This window comes from Uloborus diversus, chromosome 5, assembly GCF_026930045.1.
Source record: "Uloborus diversus isolate 005 chromosome 5, Udiv.v.3.1, whole genome shotgun sequence".
In the NCBI taxonomy this organism is placed as follows: Eukaryota; Metazoa; Arthropoda; class Arachnida; order Araneae; family Uloboridae; genus Uloborus; species Uloborus diversus.
Window position 1 is genome coordinate 22,860,164 of NC_072735.1, and position 20,026 is coordinate 22,880,189.

Sequence of the window (20,026 nt, forward strand, 5' to 3'; positions counted from 1 at the left end):
AATGAGCAGGTTGTTTCTTACCGTTTAAAAACCTGAAGGATTGAAGAAAGCTCTCTATAAATGCAGAAAATAGGGGTAAATTACAATAGGATTTAAAAGTTGATTTGCAACCTCATTTCAACAAATTTAGCAAATAATGTATAAGTATGAGTGATTCTTAAATAAAAGAAAATATATTAGAGATTCTGAAGATTTTATGTATGACTGTGTCAACTCATTCTTTTGAAATGCATAACTTTGTGAAGATGTTTACCAAAGCTTTTACTTATTTTTTAGTAGAAATGCAGTAATGCTTTTGTGGTTAATTTTATTAGTTTCATGATTCTTTTATGGTATCAGTCACTTAACATTATTAAAATGCTTGAGGCAAGCCACTGCATATAACTAACAAAACATTCTAAAGTTAAAGATGAAAGCTAACAATTTAAAAAATAAGTATAAATAAAGGAAAAGTCTCCAGTTCTAGGAACTAATTTTACCATCAAAACTTATTTTTCTCTAAAACTTATCTTATTATCCTAATCCTATCTTCTCTTATTATCCTAAAATTTCTAGGAGAGTTAAAACATGCAAATGTCATTTAAATTTATTACATAAAATATATAAATATATCTATCTTACGCAACATCTTGAGTATATACCATATAATATAGTGGCATAAAAATATGCAAAATTAAGAATAAAGTAACCAAAAATATGTCCTTACTATTTCTTGCATTAAAAAGTAAAAATTTATTTTTTATATTTTTTTAAAAATTTATTTTATTTTGTTTATTTTATTTTTATTTATTTATTTATTTTTATGAGTGCACCATACTATATAAAAGATGCTGGAGTGTGTATATAGATTAAGGTTTTCACTAATAAGATATTCAATATTTTCTGAAGAATAAGACCATAAAATGAACTTTGAGTTTGGTTTAGTGACTTTTAAGATGAGCTTATTTACTGGGCACATGTTTACTATACATTTGAACTAAAAGCTAATTGGTCACTACTAATGATTGAGTGTGAAGTAATAATTCTACAACATAGAAAAGTAAAAAGCATTGAATCTCACCTCTAGACTCTACTTTTTATTTATGCACATAAACATGTGTTCTCCCAAGAAAAAAAAATAGTTTCATTAAAAACTGAAATAAAATGTGGTTGAATATACATCCAGATGAATATTTTTTTTTAATCCCCAAGAAGAATCTAGTCTCGTCTTTTATCAACAGAAGTAATATTTTTTATAAAAAGTACTCGATACTTGCTCGCCCAAGTGTGCTTGATATGCTTTTTTTTCACCTCAGACCATCTTCAGGGCTGCCGAGAGCCAAGGCGAACCCCTTTTTACTTTTAAAACTTGCCTAACATGTACCACTACAATTCCGAGCCGTGTCTCCTCAAGGGAAGGACCCCTAGTTAGTTTCCGACTAGGCTAACTTGGCCTCTTGTCAGCCCTGCCCATCTTTAGCGTATAGCCTTGTACTGCTGGGATCAGAGGCTGAAACTGAGGATTGACATATCGTCGCCTCAGAGCAACAGTAGGATATCTTAGTGCTATTCTTGGGATTAGATGTATTAGTGTTGCGCTGAGGTGACGATATCTACTTATGGTTGCATGTTGTAAAAGTGAATATGAAGAGCTAGGGATAAAGAATTGCTATATAATGTTCTGATTATGCAATTTGAGTGTGCTCCTGAAGAAGAGAGGTTGCCATATTTGGCTACTTATCAAAATCTTTTGATATGGCTCTCAGCTAAATTTTGCTGCATGCTTGCAAGATCAATGATTCAGTAGATACATCAAGCCTTTTAAGAGGCATATGTTGCATCGTTTTTTACTGTTTTAACTTTCATGCATAAAAATCGCCAACATACTATTTTTAAGAAGCATTATGATCGAAGGGGAGACAGACTAAGCACTTAAACCATGACCTCAGTTGAAAAAAGAGCATGATAATTGACATACTCAAGCTCAAAATGTTATTGATTTGTTAACCTCAAATAAATACTAAATAAAAATAGTAAATTAATATAACTGAACAATAAGAAAAATAAAACTTAATCAAATAAAAGAAACATTTAAAAAACTACCAGTAAGTTATGCCATATCTGCATACTTTAATTTCGAAATTTGTTTTGTGAACCTCTTTTTAAACCACCCATGAGCCGCCATTGTCTCATTTCCAACAAAAGGAATAAGGTGCTCACTAGAAATCTATCACAAAAAGCCATAGGTGATAAAAGGACTATTCATTGACTTTACCGAGATTCACTCCGACACCCAGGGCCGGATTTAGGGGAGGGCAGGCGGGGCTACTGCCCCGGGGCCTCCACAACAAAGGGGCCCCCACAATAAAATTTTTACAAAATATCCTAACTTTCACGGATCAGCAAATTTTACGTTTTTTCTCCCCTATAAATTATAATAATAATGATATAAAAAATAAATAGCTGTAACTTCAGGATGTATTTACTATTAAAGTGCTGATCAAAAATATCGGATATATACATATATATCAAAATCTTCGAATGCATATAAAAGTATCGGATATTTTAGAAAATATGATGATCTTTTCGAACCCTGATTAGAGGCCTCCACTCCTTCGTTGCCCTGGGGCCTGCCAACACCCTTAGTTTCACACACCTTATATCAACAGAACAAACACCAGCTTCAGACACAAAAGCTACAATGTCAAGAATTCTGCTGAAAGCCAGCAAAGTTATATACCATCATTTGCAGTTTTTTTTAACGTGTGAGCTCAAGACCCACGAGTTTTATGATCTAAGTGGCAAGAGAGATTAATATGCTAACTGATACTGTAAAAAAGTTGAAGTGTGGCTTTTTGTTTCCATAAAGAGCAGCAAGAACTATTTTGGTTACCTTATACTTGTTCCATTCTAGCTAGATGTCTTTTTCATTAAGAATATTTAAATGACGTCAGTTATAATTGCAAAAATACTTTGATTCATATAGGATATTTCTTTCATTTCTTATACTATTACAGAAATTGTACATCTGGATTTTGTAGAGGGAGTTCTTTGCCTTCCTTGAGGTGAAATATTTCTTCCAAATGTCCTGGCATCTGAAATTAAATTGTTTTGCTTAAAATAGATTTAACGGTGAAATCTGAAATTAAATGGAAAGCTAAAAAACAGTTTAAAAATTTAGCTTGTGGAAGAAATGTTATGTTTACAAAGCAGAATAGAGAGCTTTTTGTAACACTGAAACTTAATTGTTTACATCTGAAAAATTATGCAGTTTATAGAGAATTGTGCATTATAGGTTGGTGTTATAAAGGTATATGAAGAAAAAATACCAATGTTATCAACAAATTAAGCTACTACTTGAAAGATGTTATGTTTTTCAATTTTCATGGACAGGCCCCCGATCTATAAATCCCCCCCCCCCCATAAAAAACGAAATTTTTTTTTAATGAGTGCTTGTTGTATGTTTTTAACTGCTTCAACAGTTTTACTTAATTTTTGAATTTATTTTTTAAAACATTTTACTTAATTATTATAATGCGACACTGCGTTTGGTTTCAATTTTCCTCACATTTTTACCAAAACATTTTCAACTGTTAAAACTAGAGTATAGTTTTTTAAAATTTATTTTGTAATTTTTTTTTTTTTTTTTGTTTTGTTTTTAAGTCCTGCACTCCTTTTATCTCGTGTGCGGGTACGTAGATCAAGGCCTGGTCATGAACTTTCGAAAAAAAAAATGTGGTAGAATAAGAGTCGGGGGGGGGGGGGCATATGATGGTGTTCTAATGTACTAAAACTTTGAACCACCAGATCAGATGTCCTGTTGAAGTTTTGAAGTATCCTGTGCTTTGAATCATGATGTAATTTTATTTATGGCTGTAAATAGTATGAATTTTGTGTACTAGTTTGTGTACTTACAAAAGGCTTTTCTCTGTATGTCTCAGCAGCAGGCACTGGGAATGAAACTGGTTCTATATTGCACCCATAAGCTCCAGGTGTGAGCTTTAAAACTGTATGGAGAGGAATTTTCAGGTATGGAAGTTCTGCTGCAAGTAGATATGAATAATTAATAATAAAAATAGTTCAAAATATTTTTCGTAAGCAGACTTTTATTATGGAAAGTATGAATTTTCTGATTAATTGATATAAATCTAATTATAGACAAAAGTTTAATCAATGGAAGATTTGTTTTTCTTTAAAGACTTACCTTAAAATGGAATTCTACGCTGGCTTTTTTAAAAAAAAGAAGAAAAAACTACAGTAAGTTCTCAAGATTGTAACTTATTTTTTTTTTAACCGAGATGTGCTTTTTACAGCAAAGTTAAACAACAAAAGCCTCTCTCTTAGAAAACTGCATTTGCACAAATGAGCAAATACCTATTTAGCTACAGGTCTGCATTAATTCTGCAAGAAAAAAAATGTCTTCATGTTGAATTCAATGTATTTCATAAAGGTTATAATGAAAAGTAGATAAAAGTTTTTAATTTCAATGCCTTTAGAATAAAAGCTGCATAAAACTTAGTTTTTGAAAGAACACTTTTCAAAATGGTTTGTTATAAAATTTGAAGATCTTAAAAGTATGTGTGATGTTTCAGAAATTGAAGGTATGTATTACAAGATTATCCACTTATTCTGAATTGAACCAGAATATTGTTAATAAAACAAGCCCAAGATACAAAAAGGCACATTTCTAGGGGGGAGTCCCCCTTAAGCGACTAAATATAGATGAAAGTTGCATTTTGAGACAAATTTCCAAAAATTTTCGCTAGACCCCCCCCCCCCCTTTTAGAAGCTTAAAAATTGCACTTTGGCCCCCTTCCGATAATAAACTTCTCTAAAAAACCTTATAATAGTTTTGTGCATTAGCCATTACCATTTAAGTTTAAAAAGAATAATAATAACAATTTTATAATGGCAGTAATTATGTGCACTACCTCTTAATAGTATTTCCATCGCAGGATGTTATCTTTGATATATGTATTACTGCTACAGTTTAAGCCTACTGACCCCTTGACCTTCAGCTCATTCTCTTAGAGTTAACTTCTGGAAATCCATGTAGCTTGTGATCAAGAAATGTGTAGATTTCAGTTCATTAAATAATTTACACATTTCGCAATGTTACACTGCAAAATTACAATCATTATTTGCAAATAAAGTTACAATAAAAGAACAAAATACCGTAATACCTTAAGAAGCTATTCTGAAAACCATGTTTTTTTTTATGTATTTTAATTCCTGCTCTTTATTTCCTTTGGCAATTTTTAGGCAGTTCTTATTCGCTAGAGGTTTTAGCTAATGATTTAAGTTTTTATTTTTTAGCATCACCATATGAGACATTCAGAGCTAAAGTAGATCCAGTTCATTTTGAATTGATCTACTTTATCTCTGAACAGACAAGGTTTTGGGAATGAAATGTTATATTCGTAAATGAGACATTTAGAGCTAAAGTCGGTTAAATCGTAATAGATTAAAACCACTTTAGCTCTGAATGCCTTATACCAGGGGTTTTTAAAAGTGGGTGCCGCAAAGTGTCCATGATATCAAAACTTGGGTATGTAAAAGAGATAGACTAGGGTGCTGTGACAAAATTCTAATTCTTCAAAGGGTGCAGCAAATCCAAAAAGTTAGGATTTGAGGCACCCCCCAACTTTATATAATTATATAGTCTCAGTCCTTATCCTATTGGAAACCCATGCTTAAATTTAATGTAAAGTATGAAGTCAGCCTTTAAAATAAATTAATAAAGGTTATACTGAAAAGTAAGCATGAAATCGTGAAACCTATATCATATGGCTACCAATAACTAGAATGTTTTGATTCGTCTCTCAGGACTTTGTGCTATTAAGAACCGGCTGTCCTTGATTTTAAACATATACCCCTTTTATTATTATTCTAAAAAAAAAAAATGATTAAATTTATAAAAGATTTAGCAAAAATATCCGGCGTTGCCTGGGTCAGTAATAATTATGAGAATCAATCGTTACTTGCATTTGTTTTCTGTTGTAAGTGAAAGCATTTAAAACACACCTTTTTGACGCAATTAAAAATCGAGCTCTTCTTCCTTACTCATAAAACGAAAATAGCAGTAAGTATAAAGAACGAACGAGTATTCATTTAGAAACGAAAGCAAGCATATCCTCAAGAATTCCAAAAATATGAAATTAAACTTCACATGTTTAAAAGATTAATCTGTTTTTTAACATTTAGCCTAAAACCTTCTCTGTATGGCTATTGAAGTAGGAAGTGTTTAAAAAAATGTAGCTTCTCCCGTAATCCCCTTACACTTGCTTTTGTTATTTTGCGAAATTTCAATTATTGAGGGTTCTTGGTGCGATTTAAAATGTTACCAAATTAGCGGGAATCGTTTTGGGATACCTTTGATAATGCTACCCCTCCTTAGTTATTAAAACGGTCTGTTAACTAATTTTCATGAAAAAGATATTGTCACCAAATGCTGAGATACTTCTAGTCACCATAACATGGCGCGAAATATTTTCATCCAAAATGTTTCCAAAATAGGTAATAAAATTTGGTGATTGTTTGAAATTGTACAAAAAGAAAAATTAATAGAAGTTATGTGCTGTTTATGGATTTGCCTAATTTAGTTGGTGGGTTACTTTACATATTAAAAAATGTTTCAAAGACTCCTTTAATTGCGATAGTTAGTTTACTTGGTGAAAACTGAGAAACATGGAACATTATTAGGTAGTCCTTGGCTTCAAAAACAGCGACAGTTGAAAAAATTGCCAAATGCATAAGTTGCTGAAATCTTTGCAAACTATTTGGCTATATTACTGCTGGTTGATTGATACTGGGTAAGTGTCCAATCAGCATAAATAATAATAAAAAACCATTAATTACATTAAAGTTCCGTTTAAATGGAAAATGATCAGCTAAATCCATTTGTTATTAGCCAATCTTGTGGGAAAACGTTACTTTAAGATTTGACTTGAGAAAAGCCTCGAACAGTCAGACAAAATGCAAAAATATAACAATCTAGCTATCAATTGGGAGTTGAGATGATACACTAAATAATGAATTGGGTTGATGAAAGCCTTCGAACATGGAACAGAAAAGCTCATATCTAATTTTTTATACAACTTAGAACTTTTTAACAGATGCCATCTTCAGCGAAAAATTAGTGCATAATTTTAATATATGCACGTATTTTTTCACCCCATATTAGGGAATTTATGCGAAAACTGGGACAAATTGAATAAAAAAGGAACTATCAGTCGGATTTTTTTCAAACTGGTCTATAAACCTTCTCGGTACCAAAAAGAACAAATGGTGAAACCAGAGGCGTAGCTAGACCCGACTTTCGGGGGGGGGGGGGGGGGTTCTTTTATATATATATATATATATGTGTGTGTGTAAATTTTTTTAGTATTATAAAAAATAAGAGGGAGGTGAATCTTACATACTTTGGAATGGGGTGCCCCAATTCCGATGCTTGTGTCAAACAAAACAAAAGTAAAGAATTTTTTATTTTTTTAATGTTATGGAAAATTCAACTTTTTTTTCCTTTCCCTCCATTTAATTTAAAGTGAAATTTTCTAGCAACGGTCTTGTCAAAACCAGTCTATCCAAATCAGGGGGAAATCAAATATCTGATGAACGTGTTCCGTTCATTTCAGTGTGACTGCTTAATTTAGAGGCTAACACACATCTACAAAAGCTGGCATCCCTGAAAGCTAATAGATACTTCCATTTCCGCCTGTGAACTGAATGTTTGACTTTCAATCTCATCGGTGGTCAGACTATAAAGATATATTTATAAAGATATATCTATAAAGATATTTATTTTTAATTTTATTAGCTGCTTTAGAATTTACATAAATATCTATTTGAGAGAGCAACAGCAATTTTCGGGTATTATAAACAGAAGTCTTTTTTATTTTCTACTTTTTAATCCGAACCAAGCTTATAGAAATAATCTAGATTCATCTCGTTTTTAAACATTTTATTCATGTAATGCTATGCAGTTTTTCTTTTGAATTAAAATAAAATTACCTTCAGAATGGTCCGATGGGACTAACGCTGCTTTTCAGACTGTACTTCGTTTTCTTCAGACGACGTTAACTTTCTCTTTTTAGAGCAATCCTTTTCGTCATTTTAATTTTTTTCTTTGAGTTGAAAAAAGCTTGTTATTGGTCTTGTTCGTTTCATTAGGCAACAACTTTCACTTAGAATGTACTACTTTAAACAGACTGTACGTTTCCAAAAGAATACGCAGTAAATACTGGCTGAAGAATCAATGTGATTGCAATGAATACTCTGGTTAGCAAAGGTAGTTTTGACTATGACCTATGACACACACGAGACCAGACCAACAAAAACCTCTATCGTCTCGAATTCCGGTTATGCTATCATTTTCGGATTCGAAGATCAATGATCTACAAAGCAGCAAACAAAAACATTTTCTTCAACTCAGAAGCAGAGGAAATGTCTTCAAGAGCTGAGGAGGCAGTAAATGCGTTCCACGAATAGGCTTCCCAGGAAGATTAACCAAAGGACAGTCGTTTCGCGCACTTTCTTGGAAGAAGAGTTAAGGGGTGAAATTCACAGGTTTGGCAGGTTAAGATGAACATTAAAGTTCATGGTTAAAGGTCATTTCAAGTTAAAAGGCATTTCGCTCTGTTATCTAGATTAGTACTGTTCTTTGGTTGCTCTCTTTCTTAAAATTGTGATGACCGAAATGTAGAAAACTGAAATGATAGGAGTGAAAAGAAAGTATAAGTTTTTTTTCAAGTGATGTAAATAGGAAAATCGTAGACTACTGGCCAAGTTAGATTTGCTGCAATTGCTAACCTCAAGAGAATAAATAATGAATCCAAAAAAAAAATCAGGGACCAAAAAGCAATAAAAGACTTTTCTTGAAAAAGATATGCTTAAAGTTTCTTTTACTGTCAAAATGATTCCTTAAACTCGCAATAAAGCACTTAATAATGTAATAATAGAATAAATACCTAACAAAACTAATAAAGAGGAATTTTAATCAAGAGCCCATATTGTCTTTAGTATCAATTTCAAATTTTCACCATCATATTTCAAATTTCTATAAAAAGTTTCTTAGTCTCCGTAATTCAAAATTTCTTTATCTCGATTTTTTTAAATGTGAAATTCGAAATATACAGATTCGACTGTATGCAATATTCCCACTGCGCGGCTCATAAAATTAAACATATTTAACAATTTGCAGAATCTATGACAAAGAAAGGCCGCCGTGGATTTAACAAACAATCTCATTTCTGAAGCAAAGTGTCAAATTTCACTCAATTATCAATTGTCGCAGCAGAGGGAGGCGTCTTTATACTTGAGGGTCACTCATGGAGCAGATTTTCAATGGCATTGGGGGGGGGGGGAGCGAAGTGAATTTTTGACCTTTGTTACACAAAAAAAAGTCGTAGTGATTTTTTTTCTTTTTCTTCGTTTTTTCTTTCTCTTCCCCCCTTTTTTTTTGAGACTAACGTTTCGGGGGGAGGGGGAGGGGTTTGTCCCCAAAACCCCCCCCCCTTAGCTACGCCCCTGGGTGAAACTTTCAGCTAAATCTCCTGGGTAGTTTCTGAGATCTTAAGGAACACACAAATTTACCAACATTCATTTTTATGCAGTCACACCTTGATATCTCGAACCTCCTTATCTCAAAACCCTTGATGTCTCAAAACAAAAATTTTCCCCAGCATTTTCTATAAAAAACCCTACGTATTTCCCATAGTTATCTCGAAATTTATTTTTTGAAACCCTTGATATATCGAAATTTTCGCACAGAAGCAAGTTTCAATTGTCGTTTTGCTTTGGCAATTTTTGTAGTAAAACCAGTTCCAGGGACAATTGCTTAACGTTTTTTATCCCTTTTCTTGGAAATTTTGTGAATAGGGCATTGGGGCAACATAATAGGAGAGTGCAGTGTTTCCCCCCAGAGTTTAGAATCTTTGTGCATTTCTCTCAAACAAGTTGTCCACTTTGAGGAAAGGGGTTCGATTTTTCGTCCGTCAGTTTTCAAGCGAAAATTGAAAATGCGTTCCTCATTTTCATCATTCAGCTTTTTTTAACTCCTACAAAATGGCTGCTGAGAACTTTTTGAATGTGAGGTTACTGGTTAAAGATAAAATTAGAATTTTAAATATTTAGATGGAAAAAAAAAGTTGAAAATGTTATTCATTTCAAAATCTCATCCTGTGCACTTTCGACAGAAAATTTCAAATCTAGTGAAATATTGAAGACTACTTTATTGATCAGAATTCAAAGTGGTCCCATAGTACATATATAAATGCATATAGTGTACGTGTGTGCAAATGTGAGAGTTACTAATGTACGAAACAGGGAACCCCGCTCTGCTATGCCATCTGGGGCTTCCAGAGAACTGACCTTTAGAGTTACTAGTGTATTTTTTTAAAAACCTTGATAACTGGAAAACTCGATATCTCGAAATTTTAACCCGTCTCGATAGATTCGAGATATCGAGGTTGTACTGTATATATAGATAACTAAATTTCACGAGAACAATACATTCAACATTTGATAACTGGAAGCCACAAAGGGACTAAAACCTTTGAGCGTTTGAGTTATCACAAGTTCCCACAGCCTTCTCAAAAGTTTGGTACCCAATGAAATCTTTGAGAAAAAGGAATATTCGAGTTATTGAGAGTTAACTACATATGCAAGAAAAATTTGCTTCCTTCAAAGTTCTGGGGATTACCTTTTCTAACGAATAAAATAATCATCTCTGCAACTACATTTTCAGGCATTAAAAATTTCTCTAAAACTTGTGAACGAGACAAATTCGTTTCTTTCTCATTTTTCACAAAATATTGGGAAATGTGTTTTTTAACTGAAATTTTTTTTTTATAAATTTGGATTAACTTATTCAATAATATGATTGTATACTTAAAAAAAAATGAATCGATGAATGTTGTACTATATGCTATCTCCCCAAAAGCATCACCCGACTTCACCAAAAAGTGATTATACCCAATATTATTACTTTAACTTAATTTTCCAAATTTGGAGTGTATCACTTAAAAGTGGTTCTACTGGTGTCCTTTTACTTGCCAGGATAGAAATATTAGATGAGTGATTAACATGCAAGTGTAAACTTTAAATTAGCAAATTATCACCTTTATGCCAATTTTATATTATTTAGTGTGATATTGTTAGCCACAGAAGTTATAAAATTCAGAGTTTTTAGAAAGTGCAAGAGAATAGAGCCAAAAATATTTTTGTACAATGGTTTTCCTTGCACTGGAGAAGTGGGTCTTTCGAAATTTAAAACGCCTATGTGTGCAAATTTCCCTAACAACATTGAATTTAGTAATGTATATACCTTTCCTAATCCTTGTAACAGTATATGCAAATTATTTACTTCATCGTTTCAAACTTGGAGCAGATGACGATAGTATTTGTGCGCCTGTAGGGGCAGGGGCATATACAAATGAAGGGTCATGGGGTTCATCACCTCCCCCCACCCATTGACAATATTATGCATCCATTATTGTGTTCAAATACTTTGTGAGTAAAATGTAAATGGTTGCTGTAATCTTTTCAATTCATAAATCACTTAAAAGTAAATATTTGAAATACATCTTCCTGTCATTGCTTATTAAATTAGTAATAATTTATGCCTTACTAGATGCCTTATTCCTAGCCGATTCAGTGTTTTTTATTAACACCTAAGCAGTTTCAGAAATTTTTCGTATCCAAAATTCTATATTCTTCAGGATGATCTCCCCTAAAATGGCTGTCTGTATCCACCCCTGGGCAGGGATGCCCCAAACTTAAATTTTTTTGAGGAGGAAAATTTCCAATTTGCCAAATGAAACTCTGAATTTTACCGAATGATAACTTTTATAAGGAGCATAGCATCATCATTGAAAAAAATAAAACAGCAATTGTGCAATGCTATCTCCGAATTTGCTGAATTGTCAGACAAAATTTGTTGAATAAGGAAATGTTTGGAAAGTCACCATCACCTATCGCCCCGGCTTCTGTGTAGGAGCCAAGGCCAGCAGTCTCAGCCTTTACTTTATAGAGGGGTGCATTTCTCAGTAATTAATTTTCATTAAAGTTTAGGTTACAGCTTGTGTAAAGAAGTTTGTCTCATGCATATGTTACCTGAATTGAATAAAAATTGAATACCCCTTTTCCACTTTGTGTGAGCAGATCTGTATCTGTTCAGTGGCCAATTGAGTAGGCAATGGGTGCTACAGGAGTCAGGTCTATACCTGGGTCCACGGTGCCTGGAGTCGTAAGTGGTATGAATTGTTCCTTTGAGACGAGAGGGGTCCCCGAACGAAAGATCCGTACCCGGAGAAATCCGAAGTAGGTAATGCAGGGCGGGGGTCCCTCATTGTGTACCCCTTTTATACCCTGGTTCTGTAGCCCATAGCATGAATGTGCGTTATGCAATGACAGAAAGATGTGATATTTTAATTCTAGAGCACTTTTTTATGGGAAGCCCAACAGATACATTGGGCCTACTGTCCCAAAATTACTAAATTAGGCCCTAGCCAGTGGCCCTAACCACTAGAACTGAGGAGAAGGAAAGTGCTTACATAGACTGAACAAAGATGTATTGTCGCAAGGAGTTATTTTGTCAGTTACCGATTTGAACTTTCAACGTACAACTGTTAGCAGTGGATGTAATATTTGAGTTTTCATTTATACTTGATGCATGAGCTGTATACACATTTCAACAAAAAGTTACCAGCGTTTGAAAGCATTGGTGTCCACTGGTCCCATATCAGTAAAAGCTACTTTGGACATAAAATTCATTAGTCCACCAGTGTGGATCGTTGTCTTTTAACACTTTTACATTTACAGTAATTTTGATATTTTACATTTAGGTAAATTTTTCTTGTATGTACTATCAGTTAAGTGTTTTACATGACCCAAACAAGATGAAACATACTGAAATTGCAGGGCTGCTGTGTAAATTAACACAACACTATTAGTATATTGTACTACACCTAAAAGCTCTCCCATTTATTTTTGTATCTATATAGCCGACTATTTTAATTGGATGCATGAAATTAACTGGAAGATGTTGAATTAAGCTTCAATATCCTTCTTTTTTCCTGCTTACAGTATTTTGCTCTCATAAAAATACTGAATTCATTAAAAACAATGAAAAATCACACGTCTGGTTTTACATTTTGAAATCAAACCAATTAACTACATTATACAGAACATAAGAAGAATAAATAAGCTGTAATAAAATGCTAATAAATTTTTCTAGAAGCATATATTATCTTTGGACCAGTATATCTTCATTTTTACTGATCTGCAGGACCAGTTACTTTTTTGAAAGATGGTCAAATGCTGGTTACTTTTGTTGTGATGTTTTTACAATTATATATATAATGTGTGCAATTCAAATGTATGACAAAATAGTATTAGTTCATGGAGCAATAAAGCATGTTACTTGACAAACATTGATGCAAGACACAGAGAAATTATTTCAAAATTACTTTTAATCAACACAATATCACCTATAAGTACATAATGTACATATATAAATAGTTTTATAAAAAGTTTTTTTTTAATAGAAGCACTTTCATTTATAAAAATTAAAAGTAAGCAACTTATTCAAAAACATATTTTGGTAACAGTGCTTTAACTATGATAGTTTAAGCATGTAATACTTTAACATACTATAAAGAATTCAATGAATATGTTAAATAAGTTAATATAATCTCTAAAATCTTGTTGTAATAAAAAACGTTTTTAAAAAATATGAAGTTTATTGCACGAGGAAATAAAATCAAAAGACTAACACAAGTTTTTAAATTCTGCATGTCATTTTAGAAAATACATGAAATATAATTTGAAATGCATATAATTTTAGTGAAAACCAACTGATTTTAATCGGGACTAGAGACAAAAAAAAAAAAAAAAAAATCAATGAAAATAAATACTGTGAAGGTTTATTAACAAAGTAATTATTTTTGAGATGAAACATAAAATAGATATGACTTATGTTTTAAAATTCAGATTCAACACACTTTGCTTTTTTGTTTTAATTACTTTTTTAATGTAAAATGACTGATCAGTAATTTTTATTTTGTAATATCCTCCCTCCTCTAGTGTTTATTACTCAGTTACATTTTGTACACATAAATTGCACTTTTGCTATAATTTTATACAGCATTTTAGTTTTGGATTCTTCTAGTAGCCATATTTACAGAAACTTTTATGACCAAGCTGATGTAGATTGAATCCAATTATTCAATAAATTGGCTTTACAAATAAATTTTACAAATTAAAAGTCAAGAGAACATAAATTGTATATTTTTATGATAAATGCTTTCTAAGTTTTCTGTGTGCACTGTACTACTATGTAAAAAAAGCTATTATTTACTTTATATCTTCTATTGTTCACAAGTATTTCTCAGAAAGGAATGTTTGAAACTGAGAGATATCTTCAGTGATTGATATTTTTCTTTATAAAATTGAACAAAATAAAGAAATGTCCAGTATACATTACATTACGTAATAGTTGTCCTTTGTTTCTTGTAACAAAGAAATGAGAAGCTTTGCTAAAAACAAACGCTAAACACTAATATCACCTAAGATAAATAAGATAAATACCTTTGTGCTGAATAGTAAAGTCAGATGTGCTTCTACTTACGTTGTTTGTTCTGACTTTACTAATATCACCTCCCTAAAAACTTTTTTTTTGTTCTAAACGCCAGGTTTCATGAATCTTAAATTATTACTTTGTTATTTATTTACTTTTTAACAATAAATGCTTAGATACATAGATATTAAATTAATTTTTTGAAAACCATTGGCATTGTTTTTTAACTTAAGAAACATAAAATGTGAAACAGCAAGCAAAAGTAAAATTTGAGTGGATTTTTACAATATTCATTTTAAACAATGAGCAGGTTGTTCCACACATGCATTGAAAGACTTGTTACTTAGGCATTTTAATTCAGTAAGAGCTTTAATCCACTTTATATCATTACTATAACCGCTTTCGTAGTCCATAGACATTTAAAAAAAAAAAAAAAGAATCCTGTGAAGTATTTTGCACATTATTTAACCCTTGCTTCTTCTATACTAACTTATTATTAAAATTCAACATTTTATTAACTTCTTTTTTAATGTTTAACATTTTATTATTAAAAACAATATTTGATACTTCTTGAATTTTATTTACCTTTCTTGAAAATTCAGTTCAATTCTCAGAAAGGTTTGATCAGAGGTATATAATTGAAATAGAAAAGTATAACAAACACCAAAAATATTGTTTCGGAAAAATTACTGGCCAGACATTGCAGAATTTATAGTTCTTTCAATAACTAAAAACTTGGTTCTTCAATAACATAACTCTAATTAAATATCAAGACAAAACTTGGGCACACCACAAGATTTTACAAAGTATGTAACACCAAAAGTTAAAATATTTAATAAAAAATTCTACATAAAATAATACTGTACATTTGGCTTTAACTTATTTAAACATGCAATGCATTAAAAAAGGCATATTACAAGTAAGAAATAGTCTACACAATGGCACTGTGGATTTAACAAACATGTTGAATAAATAACAAGATTTCTTCAGTGTACATTTTCATTTCAACCACGCAAGCTTTTTCATTTAAACTATTAAAATTTTGGAAAAATAGTACTTTCTACTTTCAAAATATATCTTGTCAAGAAAATGAAACAGTTAAAAAAAAATTTTCTAACCCTTTTGCACAATATTTTATTATTCATATGTCCTTGCCATTAAATTTGCAGTACAATAATTGATATTCCTGTCAAAAAATGCCAATCAAAATTGATTTATGAAGTTTAAAATAGTATAAAGAAATATTTTAGGAAGACAAAATTGTGAAGCATATCCATATGTTCAAAATTCTTTTTTTTTTTTTAATGTTTGTTATTTGTATGATAACCTTATTATTTCTTTAAGTACATTTTCATATTGCAATAAAACTAAATTTAAAATGTTTTTAAAGCAAAAAAATAATAATAATAATAATAGTAATAATAATAAATAATAATAAAAATGTCTAGTACATTTTTCAATTTGGGAAAGCTAAAAAATTGCTATAAACCACGAAAAATACATTTTAAAAAGAGAAAAAGTAGTATTATTATCAGTATATTCATGATTCAAATACCCAATTACCCTGTGTCAAATATGCTGAAGTATAATAGTTATTTAGATAACTTCATAATATATGAATAATAAAAATGCTTATAAAAAAAATGAGCATTTTTTGTGGAAATGTTTTACTAAGTACAAAAAAGAAGCATTATTGTTAAAAGTCTATGATCTATAGAAGATATCTTATCCTTCTAACTCATACTTATAGTCAAAATTTGACATCACACACAAATAACACGTAGATAAAACCTATTATCAAGTAACTCTATAAGGCACTTGTGTCATAATACTTCTTTCCTTAAGCATCTTAGATGAGTGAGTGATCATCTACTGCTTCAACAGGTACTCTGATTTCTTCAATCTCACATCCGTATGCAGCCCTTGTTAACTTCAGGATAGTGTGCAAGGGCACTTTCAGGTATGGGATTTCAGCTGCGAAGTGGGCAAAAGAAAAATGTATGCCCACTCATGAGGCGCATATTTTAAATTTACTATAATTTAACTCAGAGGGGGAAAGAAAAACGAAAAAATACATAGGGTTCACCTTTACAAGTTCAGGAAAGAAAAAAAGAATTAAAAAAAGTGCAATTAGGCATCTTTTTTGATGGTACAGTAAATATGGAGAAAAAGAAAAATAAATAAATAAAAGCAATTTTATGAGATTTTTAGAAAATCTGAAAACAGGAAAAAGCACTTCTGAAGATTTACTGGAACAGTTTCAAACAAGTACAATATTTTTGGCCTGGGAAAATAAATATGGGTGCTAAGCTTTAGTTTTATTTAAAACTAGCAGTACCTGCACAGCGATGCCCGTGCTAAAAATTTAATGGAAGTCCGTTGAATAAAAAAAAATTGAAGCCCCCTCCCTCTCTGATGTGAAACGATCAGTTTTCCTCGTATAAAATGTGTACACAACTTTTCAAAAAAAAAAAAAAAAAAAACCTATTTGCAACTCCAGAGCTCGAATACGCTACCTTGCGGTGATTAATAATACTAAAGAAAAGGGTAAAACATTCCATTCCACATGTTTTTTTTTGGGGGGGGGGGGGGGAATTACAGGCATCAGACAGTTTATGGGGTAATGTAATTTCAGAAGAATGAAAACAGAAGCTTCCCACAAACATAATGAAAAATTACCCTCCATTCACTAAGCATCAAAGCAAGTTATAAGTTACGGCATTTGTTTGTTTTACCTTTTTCATCTACCATTAGATAGTTGCTGCAGCGCCCTCTATAGTTTATTGGAGTTGCGAATTAAAGTTTCTTTGAAATTTAAAACTTTTGCCAAATCATTAAATTAGATTTACAGTTGCTTTAAAACTCTATTTAGCAAGTGAAGCGGCTTTTACTGCAATTTAAAATATTTTGTAAAATAAACAAAAAAAAGGAAATCAAATAATATCTTTCAAATGTACAAATAGTACCGCAACTCTATTGTTTATAGTCAAACTCGCCGAGCAACCACGCTATCATAATCCATCTGTCTAGCGAAAGAAAACATCCAGTGGAACATTCAAAAATCATAGTCAGAAAAAAAGAAAAAATGTCGTACATTTCACTTGGATAAAAACAAATCAAAAGTTTCTTTTCTTTCAAAAAAAAAAAAAAATCCACAAAACAATGAATTACAATTACGGTTGCTTTAAAACAATAATCCTAGACCCTAGACTGAACTTCTCAGCACCTAACGCGCCAAGCTACCATGCTACCGGAACCCAGCACTTTTGCGAGTGAAGCGGATTTTCTTTCTTTGGCAATAATACATGTTTCGCCAAACAAACAAAAAAGTATAAAATCACTTTAACAGTAGCTTTCAAATCTTTATATATTAACAGCTGTACCTTGAGAATAAAAATTGTGTCAAGTGACATATATTCAACAATCAGGCTTAAATAAAACATCATGCAAAATTACCCTTCCAAACAATGACGACAGATATTAAAATACTTTTAAGAAATTAAAATGCGAAAGATAGATTTTAAAAGCATAACCATGGAAACATAAATAAAATAGGTTTAAGAAATGAAATGCAAAATAAGGAAAGAAACAATGGATTCAAAAAGCGTAACCATGGAAACGCAAAAATAAAATGGTGGACAACCTGAATCAAAATGATATTTTTCAAGTTTGACTTAAAAATACTTGTAACTTTTTTTCCTTTGAAGATAGAAGCTAAGTTTTTCGACCGTAGGTCGAGAGAGATCTGGAGTAAAAAAGTTTGCTTTTTCAACTGGTGTCAAAAAGAAAACTGTGGAACAATTCCTTCACTTTTTTGGTAGATTTAATGAAGGAAGTAGTGCCTAAGTTTCAGCTAAGCTTAAAAAAGTTCAAGCTAAAAACACAAATTACTCTCGCCGTAATTAAGTTAGGGCATTGAAACAAATTGTTTAGAACACGGAAAATTCTACCCTTTTCAACGATATATAATATTAATATGTGCAAGAAATTTTTCACTCTCATATTCGGGAATTTATATGAAATTTGGGCCTAAATTAGAATAAAAAAAGAATTATTCATTGTTATATTTTCGAATTATAGCCTATGTCACTCAGTAAGAAAGAACCTTTCATATAGTGAAGGAATTTTTCAAATAGGTTCAGTAGTTCTGGAGATTACCTCGAACATATAAACACACAAAAACCCGCCCTCCCTCTTTATAATATTAGTATAGATAAAGCAAATTAAAAGCTAAGAAAAACTGAAGTTTAAACCACTTATAACTCATAATTAATATTTTTTATGTTTTAAACTGGCTTGTTTAATTAAAAGCTAAAAGAAAAAGAAATTTTAAACCACTTCTAACTCATAATAAATAATTTTGATTTTTAAAATGGCCTATTTCATAACAAAAAAAAAGCAATTATATGCAATGATAATTGCCTATAATTAATAATAGCATTGTATGTTTCAAAATTATGTGCAAGCATCTACAATGGGCCAAACTTATCCAAGTCAAAAATAGCTAAGAAAAAAAAAATAACCATGGGTCAGAAAGGCATTTTTTAAATTTTAACTTGATACTTCAAATCCAATTTTTATGAGTCTTTTTGTTTGGAAACCTCTTTTGCTTCAACATTTTGAATTCATAGGATGCTAGAGAAATATTCAAAGAGTTCACAAAATGTCGAAGAGTCTTAAAATTTGTCAAAGAAATATATTGTTGTTTTTCAAGTGCAACTTGGGTTTTAGAAAAATTATTGGCTCCTTAATATGCTACACATTATAAAACTAAATAGATCCCAAATATCTTAACTTGAACAAAATAGTTTATTTTAAAACATTTTTTAAGTTTTAAATGAAACTGTTGTAGTTCTTTCTTTACTTTTTTTCATGCAAATTTAAATTTTGAAACAGAAAGTTTTTTTTTAAATTTAATTTGTTACATTGCAATATATCTTTTTCCAAATATGTATGCATATACACACACGTTAAATGATAGATATTTCCACTATTTGAGATTATTGATATAATTCTGTCCTGAGTATATATTTAATTTTAGGGAGAAAAGTGGTAAAGTATAATTCAATGTATGGGGAAATTAAATTATCCTTCAGTTTCCATTATAAAAGTGTTTTTCCAAGTTGGGTACTGAACATAAATTGAAGAAAAAAAAACATTGAAATGTAAATATTATAACTTTTTTTTTTTTTTGGTACATTATTTCGTCCTAGAAAATTCTAATTTTTGGAGTGGAAATTAATGCCTGGGGGGAGATGGTTTCTGCTCTGACATTTCCAGTTTTTCCCGGCCGTTTCAAGCACACCCAATCTGGACATCTGCACAGGAAGCCATTCAAATAATTAAGACACTAACAAGTGTAAGATCTCAAATGATATGCAGTTTCAAAATGAAACAGCAACATTTTCAAAACATGACATTAACTGAACATGTCGTTAAAAATGTAACATTAACATATTTACATGTATAAAT

General features: G+C 31.1%; 1 protein-coding gene across 4 annotated transcripts in view; it reads right to left on the reverse strand.

The window, feature by feature from the left end:
• Window positions 1-777: 777 nt before the first annotated feature.
• The window catches only part of LOC129222851 (6-phosphofructo-2-kinase/fructose-2,6-bisphosphatase-like), a 141,390-nt gene continuing 122,141 nt past the window's right edge, over window positions 778-20,026 (reverse strand). For 2 of the 4 annotated variants that reach the window (XR_008580620.1, XR_008580619.1), the window contains exons 13-14: window positions 14,635-16,528; window positions 13,431-14,543 (exon numbers count right to left, since the gene is read on the reverse strand). Coding sequence is in view for 2 of the 4 variants with exons in the window: in XM_054857404.1 (XP_054713379.1) it covers window positions 2,991-3,074; window positions 3,895-4,022 (212 nt within the window). In the remaining 2 variants the exon portion in view is untranslated. Of the gene's footprint in view, window positions 3,075-3,894; window positions 4,023-13,430; window positions 16,529-20,026 lie in introns of those variants that run through there. The other 2 variants (XM_054857404.1, XM_054857405.1) reach the window with 2 other exon arrangements.